The following is a 7,542-nucleotide window of genomic DNA, read 5'->3' as shown; positions in this document are numbered from 1 at the left end:
GAATACTTGTGAAGATTTTTCAACGTGTTGAAAAGTGTCCACGAGAGCCCCGAGTACCTACGAGTGGCTATTACCGTAATTCTCCGGGTTCGAATCAGGGGAAACTCGGGAGAACTCGTGAATTAGCTCGTACAGTCGGACAGGCCCTTTAGAAGGTTTCAAGTTTGGCACGAGGACGCAAAAAGCTGAGGTGGTCCTGATCCTTCCTCTGCTGGACATTGAAGGGCAGGGTATGGTGGAGACACCCCTCAAATCAAGGTAAGGGATATCACCCCAGTGGACCACATGAGTGGCAAAGGTGGGGTGGGTAACATTGTGAAAACACTATGTAATGACGAATTGAATGCATGTAAAGCTTCCGAGAATGTCGGAATAATTTTTTGCATGGTTTAGTCTCCTTTTGTTTAGAGATACAGCGCGGAAACTGGCCCTTCGGCCCACCGAGTCCGCACTAGCGATCCCTGCACATTAACATTATCCTACACACACTAGGGATAATTTACTATATCAAGCCAATTTGCCTACATACCATTATGTCTTTGAAGATCTCGGAGAAAACCCATGCGGTCACGTACAGACAGCACCCGTAGTCAGGATCAAACCCGGGTCTTGGCGCTGTAAGGTAGCAACTCTCCATCATTATGCCGCCAATTCCTGTCTTGTATATATATATTTTCGAATTTTACATAAATTGACGATCTTAGATAAAGTCTTGACTGCCTTGCCCGATCTTTGTGGTGCGTTTTAAAGTTTTCTTTAACAAGGTCAAAAGACATAGAAACATAGAAAATAGGTGCAGGAGGCCATTCGGCCCTTCGAGCCAGCACCACCATTCATTGTGATCATGGCTGATAGTTCCCTATCAATAACCCGTGCCTGCCTTCTCCCCATATCCCTTGACTCCACTAGCCCCTAGAGCTCTATCTAACTCTCTCTTAAATCCATCCAATGATTTGGCCTCCACTGCCCTCTGTGGCAGGGAATTCCATAAATTCACAACTCTCTGGGTGAAAAGGTTTTTTCTCACCTCAGTCTTAAATGACCTCCCCTTTATTCTAAGACTGCGGCCCCTGGTTCTGGACTCACCCAACATTGGGAACATTTTTCCTGCATCTAGCTTGTCCAGTCCTTTTATGATTTTATATGTTTCTATAAGACCTTAAAAATAGCGGAGTCAGGGGATATGGGGAGAAGGCAGGAACGGGGTACTGATTGGGGAAGATCAGCGATGATCACATTGAATGGTGGTGCTGGCTCCTGCACCTATTGTCTATTGACCCTTTCTGACATGATACTTTGGGGACGAGATATTTAAAACATCTTTTTTGTCGGGGACAACATCGCTCCCAGAATGCAGGCATTGCCAACGCTTCCTCTCATAGCAACAGGGGAAATTGATCACAGTTTACCAACGACCTTCTTGAATATCTTATTACAGTCTATATAACAGGTTACTCCAGCGTCCATTGCGCGATGCAAGGTTAGACTCCGTGCTGAATGGGGAGCAGTTGTTCGTGTATCCACACCACGGTAACGCAGATCCATTTCTTGCAGGCTAACGCACCCAGCGGGAGCAGCAGTGAGGACAAAAGCGGGCAGGAGATGAAAGGGGACGAGACGGAGGGAGGAACTTGCAGTGGGAAATGGAACTTGCTCACTGGGGAGGTGAAAGCACTGTTGGACATTCGCCCAAGAAACAACGACGTGGATGCGCTAATGAACCAAGTCAACGAAATGCTGAAAACAGACGACAACCTAAACATTGAGTCGGTAATCATTTTAACTTACTATCAAAATTTTGCCCGGTTTACGTAAGCTGTTTTTTTTCCCCAAATTTCTTGTAATTTGCACTTGGAAAGTTGAATTTGTTTTGAAGCTCATTGATTTAGTTACATTGTGTAAAGATTGCAATGTAAAGGTTTCAATGTGCAAACCCTCTCACTGTTGTTCCCTACAGCAATATTCAATATATAGTAGAAACAAGGAACTGCAGATGCTATTTTTTTACAAAAGAAGACACAAAGTGCTGGAGTAACTCAGCAGGTCAGGTAGCATCTCAGGAGAACAGGGACAGGCGATATTTCGGGTCGGGACCCTTCTTCAGACCTGCACATTTGTCTTCCTTTTGTAGATTAAAAAACACAAACTGCCGGAGTAACTCAATGAGTCAATAGAATCCCGGAAGAATCTGGATGGGTGACATTTTGGGTTTCGGACCCTTCAGTCTGAAGAAGGGTCCCGATCCAAAACATCGCCTACCCATGTTCTCCAGGGATGCTGCATGACCCGCTGAGTTACTCCAGCAGTTTGTGTCTTTTGGTTTTGTAAACCAGCATCTGCAGTTCCTCGTTTCTTCTTTTGTAGAGTTTGCAGAAGGGTCCCAACCTGAAACATTACCGATCCACGAACCCCTGAAATGTTGCCTGACCCACAGAGTTACTCCTACATCTTCTTAAAAAAAAGCACCATGCAGACCCCTTGATATTTCACATAGACAACAATGTATTTAATTTCTGTAGGAACTGCAATGCAATTATGTGGGTGCTATTTAAGTCTGAAGTCACGCATAATAAAGAATGACACAAAATGCTGGAGTAACTCAGCGGGTCAGGCAGCATATCTGGAGAAAAGGAATAGGTGACGTTTTGGGTGGAGATCCTGAGAGGGGAGAGTCAGGGGAGAGGGAAACTAGAGGTATGAAAAGGCACAGAACAAATCAGAGCCGTCACTGATGGCCAAGGAAAGGTAGAGCCCACAATGGTCCACTGTTGGTTGTGGAAGAGGTTCAAGTTCAAGTGAGTTTATTGTCATGTGTCCCTGATAGGACAATGAAATTCTTGCTTTGCTTCAGCACACAGAACACAGTAGGCATTTACTACAAAACAGATCAGTGTGTCCATATACCATAATATCAATATATACACACACGAATAAATATACTGGTAAAGTGCAAATAACAGATAATGGGTTATTAATAATCAGAATTTTGTCCGAGCCAGGTTTAATAGCCTGATGGCCGTGGGGAAGTAGCTGTTCCTGAACCTGGTTGTTGCAGTCTTCAGGCTCCTGTACCTTCTACCTGAAGGTAGCAGGGAGATGAGTGTGTGGCCAGGATGGTGTGGGTCTTTGATGATACTGCCAGCCTTTTTGAGGCAGCGACTGCGATAACGAAGGGATATGATTGCACCCATTATCCCAACGTAAAACAGCCTGATGCAAGCCACAACGTGCTGGAGGAACTCAGCGGGTGAGGCAGCATCTGGGAAGGGAAAGAACAGGCAACATTTCGGTTCGAAACCCTTCAAGCTAAAGAACGGTCCTTATCCGAAAAGTCACCAGTCTATCCCCTCCACGGGTGCTGACTGACCTGCTGAGTTCCTCCAGACTGATTTTTTGCCCAAGATTCCAGCACCTGCGGTCTTTGGTGTCTACAAAACAATTTTATGCTGCTTTCAGATTACAAGGGAGAAGAGATTTTAATGTTATATTGGGCTAGACCAGAATGTATTCGAGGTGTCAGGGGATGAATTGATTCTGAATTTAGAAACCATTCAGTGAAATGTTGACTTTATTGTTAAGGGAGGAAGGCACCCTTAAAATCATGCGTGCCGATTCTTCACTTCGCATACCAGACACAAGGTATGCAAAGAGTCGCTACATAGAGGGCGCCGACAAAGATAGTGTTCAAGTTGGTCCCCAATGGACCCTCTTCGTTCTTGGAAGCCCCCCCCCCCCCCCCCCCCCCCCCCCACCCCACGCCAGGTCCCTCTTCATTCAATGAGTTTGTTCATCAACATGGTCATTTTGTGTTGACATTTATTAAATGTTTTATATATCATTTTGTTAATGACTACGAATGCTACATTCCTTTTGTAACCATTAGACAGACTACTTTTTCTTATTCTATTCAGAACTATGAGAATATTGTAAAAGAACTCGAGAAAACCGGAGAGCTTTGGCGAGATCCTGAATTTCTTCCTGAGCCTTCGTCACTAACCTACGAGCACATGGCCCCAGAAGGAATCGAATGGATCCGCACGTTGGTGATTATATTGATTAGTCCTCATATTGATTAGTCCAGGATAAGGTTTGTTACTGCCACGAAGAACAACCCCTGTTCTAAAATATTCTGGAGTTTTAAATTACTAATCGAGATGAAGGGCCTGTTTCTACGCTGTATGACTCCATGAAATGGCTGAGAACATATGCGTTTTCTTCAATAGGTAGACAAAAGTGCTGGAGAAACTCAGCGGGTGAGGCAGCATCTATGGAGAGAAGGAATAGTTGAGACCCTTCAGACTGATGTCAGGGGGGTGGGGAAAAAGAAAGGAAGAGGCGGAGACAGTAGGCTTGTGGGAGAGCTGGGAAGGGGAGGGGAAGGGGGGAAGGGGGGAGAAAGCAAGGACTACCTGAAATGTTCGTACCGCTGGGGTGTTTTCTTCATGGCATGTAGCCTAGTCCATCTCACAGACCAGATTCCCCACCATTGACTCGATCTGTACTTTATGATATGGAGAGGTACAGCTCGGAAACAGGCCCTTTGGCCCACCCAATCCGTGCTGACCAACGATCACTATCCTACACACTTAGAACAATTCACAATTTTTACCGAAGCCAATGAATCTACAAACCTGCACGTCCTTGGAGTGCGGGAGGAAACCGAAGATCTCGGAGAAAACCCACGCTGGTCACGGGGAGAACGTACAAACTCCATACAGACAGCACCCGTAGTCAGGATCAAACCTGGGTCTCTGGTGCTGTGAGGCAGCAACTCTACCGCTGCACCCACTGTGCCGCGCCTTATTCATGTACCTGTCCAAACGTCTTTTAAATGTTGTTATAGCACTGATAGTGAGGCAGCAGTTCTACCAGCTGCTTTCTTATTGACGAAAGGTTGTTGTTGATTCATCCGTATCGCAGGGAGTGCAGAGGAGCGGAGCAGTGCTTTAGTTACAGGAGTTGCTTATTTCTTTGCTCCAGGACCTACATGAAAATCCTTTCTTCATGACAGACGGAGTCAGCAAAAGTGACATCGTGCAGGGTGAGCTGGGAGACTGCTGGTTTTGGGCGTCAGTGGCTACAATCGCCAACTACAGAAGATTAACGGAGCGAGTCATTCCATCAGGTACGAATTGGTATTTTTAAAACAGAGACCTTTACTATATAATTGGTCATAATCATTGAGTCACACAGCACGGGAACTCCAGCATTTTGTGTGTTGACTTCATTCTAACTACAGTTCCTAACATTACTAGCCTGTATAGTCTGCTGTGAAACAGTGTCAGTTAAGTTTAGTTTAGTTTAGTATCATTTCATTTAGTTTAGAAAGGCACAAAAAACTGGAGAAACACAGCGGGTTAGACAGTATTTCTGGAAAAAAGGAATAGGCAACGTTTCGGTTTAGTTTAGGTTAGTTAGGTTTAGAAATACAGTGTGGAAACAGGCCTTTCGGCCCACCGAGCCCACGCCGACCAGCGATCACCCATACACTAGTTCTATTCTACACACGAGGGACAATTTACAGAAGGCAACTAACCTACAAACCTACGCTTCTTTGGAGTGTGGGTGGAAACCGGAGCATCCGGAGAAAACCCACGCTGTCACAGGGGGAGCGTCCAAACTCTGTACAGACGGCACCCGTAGTCAGGATTGAACTCGGGTCACTGGTGCTGTAAGGCAGCAACTCTATCACTGTGCCACTGTGCAGCCCAGACTAGGTGGAATAGTGGGATAAGGGTCAACATACTAATTCAGTGAGGTTCAGAGTTCTTGTTCTAGCACTCCGGCTGTAAGCTGTTTCAAATACATTTTGGGTTACTTTAAGATGTTTTGTGGAGGGAACTCCACAAAATGAACGACACTTTAGCGCACTAACGAAGGATGAAAACCAATTTCCAAACACGAATGTAGACAAGTACTTCAAAGGTTCATAAGTTCTAGGAGCAGAATTAGGCCATTCGGCCCATCAAGTCTACTTCGCCATTCAATCATGGCTGATCTATCTTCCCCTCTCAACCCCATTCTCCTGCTTTCTCCCCATAACCCCTGACACCCGTACTAATCAAGAATCTGTCAATCTCCACTTTAAAAATATCCATTGACTTGGCCTCCACAGGCAATGAATTCCACAGATTCACCTGACTATTGAAATTCCTCCTCATCTCCTTTCTAAAGTAATCTCCTTTTATTCTGTGGCTACGGCCACTGGCCCTAGACTCTCCTACTGGTGGAAACATCCTCTCCACATCCAATCTATCCAGGCCTGATGTTGAAAGGAGCAGTTAATGCATTTTGAACATAGACACGAAAATCTGGAGTAACTCAGTGGGACAGGCAGCATCTCTGGAGAGAAGGAATGGGTGACGTTTCGGGTCGAGACCCTTCTTCAGATTAGATGTCTTATCGATGTCTGAAGAAGGGTCTCGACCCGAAACGTCACCCATTCCTTCTCTCCAGAGATGCTGCCTGTCCCACTGAGTTACTCGAGATCTTTTGTGTCTATCATCGGTTTAAACTAGCATCTGCAGTTCCTTCCTGCACAGTTAATGCATTTTCTTGGCCCACGATGGCATGAATGGACTCCAGAATTCTTGGACTTGAGCCAGCATTGTAACAGAAGGATTGTTATCCCATTTCACTGGCAGATTACTCTTGATGAAATATTAATAGTGTTTAATTCTCCGCAACATGGTTACATTATCTTGCTGTTTAAATAAGGTAAAATAAATAAGTGGAATGGAATGACAAATTTTTAAATCTGTCCAAAATTGTTTTAAATCACAATGTACATGCATTTTTTTTCACTGGCAGATGCATTTTGTACATTGGTAATATTTTCAATTTTATCGCCAGACAATTAAAATGCAAATTATTAATCATTACAATTGAAGACAAATTTATTAAGTATTAAGAGATGTTGCAACATTTTCGTGTGGGAAATCCTTCAAGAAGGAGACGTGGTGACGAAGGTGGTAACTGAGCGGCACGGTGGCGCAGCTGGTAGAGCCGCTGCCTCACAGCGCCGGAGACCCAGGTTCGATCCTAACCTCCGGTGCAGTCTGTGTGGAGTTAGCATGTTCTCACTGTGACCGCGTGGGTTTCCTCCGGGTGGTCCGGTCCCAAAGGCGTGCACATTTGCGGATTAATTGGTCTCTGTAAATTGCCCCAGGACGCGGATGAGAACGTTGGATAACAAAGGACTGGTGTAAGCTGGTGATCGCGTGTCGGCGTGGACTCAGTGCGCCAAAGGACCTGTTTCCATGCTGTATCTCTCAATGAATTAATTAATCAATCTGTGGGCCAAAAGGCCTGTTCCTGTGCTGTACTCTTCATAAGTTCATAGGTATTAGGAGCGGAACTATGCCATTCATCCCATCAAGGTTACTCCGCCAATAAATCGTGGCTGATCGATCCTTCCCTCTCAATCCCATTCTCCTGCCTTCTCCCCATAACCCCTGACACCCGTACTAATCAAGAATCTGTCAATCTCCGCCTTAAAAATACCCAATTGACTTGGCCTCCACAGCCGTCTCAGGCAATCAA

General features: G+C 45.3%; 1 protein-coding gene across 3 annotated transcripts in view; it reads left to right on the top strand.

Annotated features, from left to right (window-relative positions):
- The first annotated feature begins 1,484 nt into the window (after nt 1-1,484).
- Nucleotides 1,485-7,542, top strand: part of LOC116989063 (calpain-A-like) — a 33,806-nt gene continuing 27,748 nt past the window's right edge. For 2 of the 3 annotated variants that reach the window (XR_004416121.1, XM_033046211.1), the window contains exons 1-3: nt 1,485-1,770; nt 3,912-4,043; nt 4,981-5,125. Coding sequence is in view for 2 of the 3 variants with exons in the window: in XM_033046211.1 (XP_032902102.1) it covers nt 1,498-1,770; nt 3,912-4,043; nt 4,981-5,125 (550 nt within the window). In the remaining variant the exon portion in view is untranslated. The remainder of the gene's footprint in view (nt 1,771-3,911; nt 4,044-4,980; nt 5,126-7,542) is intronic. The other variant, XM_033046212.1, reaches the window with a different exon arrangement.

This window comes from Amblyraja radiata, chromosome 28 (assembly GCF_010909765.2).
Source record: "Amblyraja radiata isolate CabotCenter1 chromosome 28, sAmbRad1.1.pri, whole genome shotgun sequence".
In the NCBI taxonomy this organism is placed as follows: domain Eukaryota; kingdom Metazoa; phylum Chordata; class Chondrichthyes; order Rajiformes; family Rajidae; genus Amblyraja; species Amblyraja radiata.
This window is presented reverse-complemented; position numbering and strand designations above follow the sequence as displayed.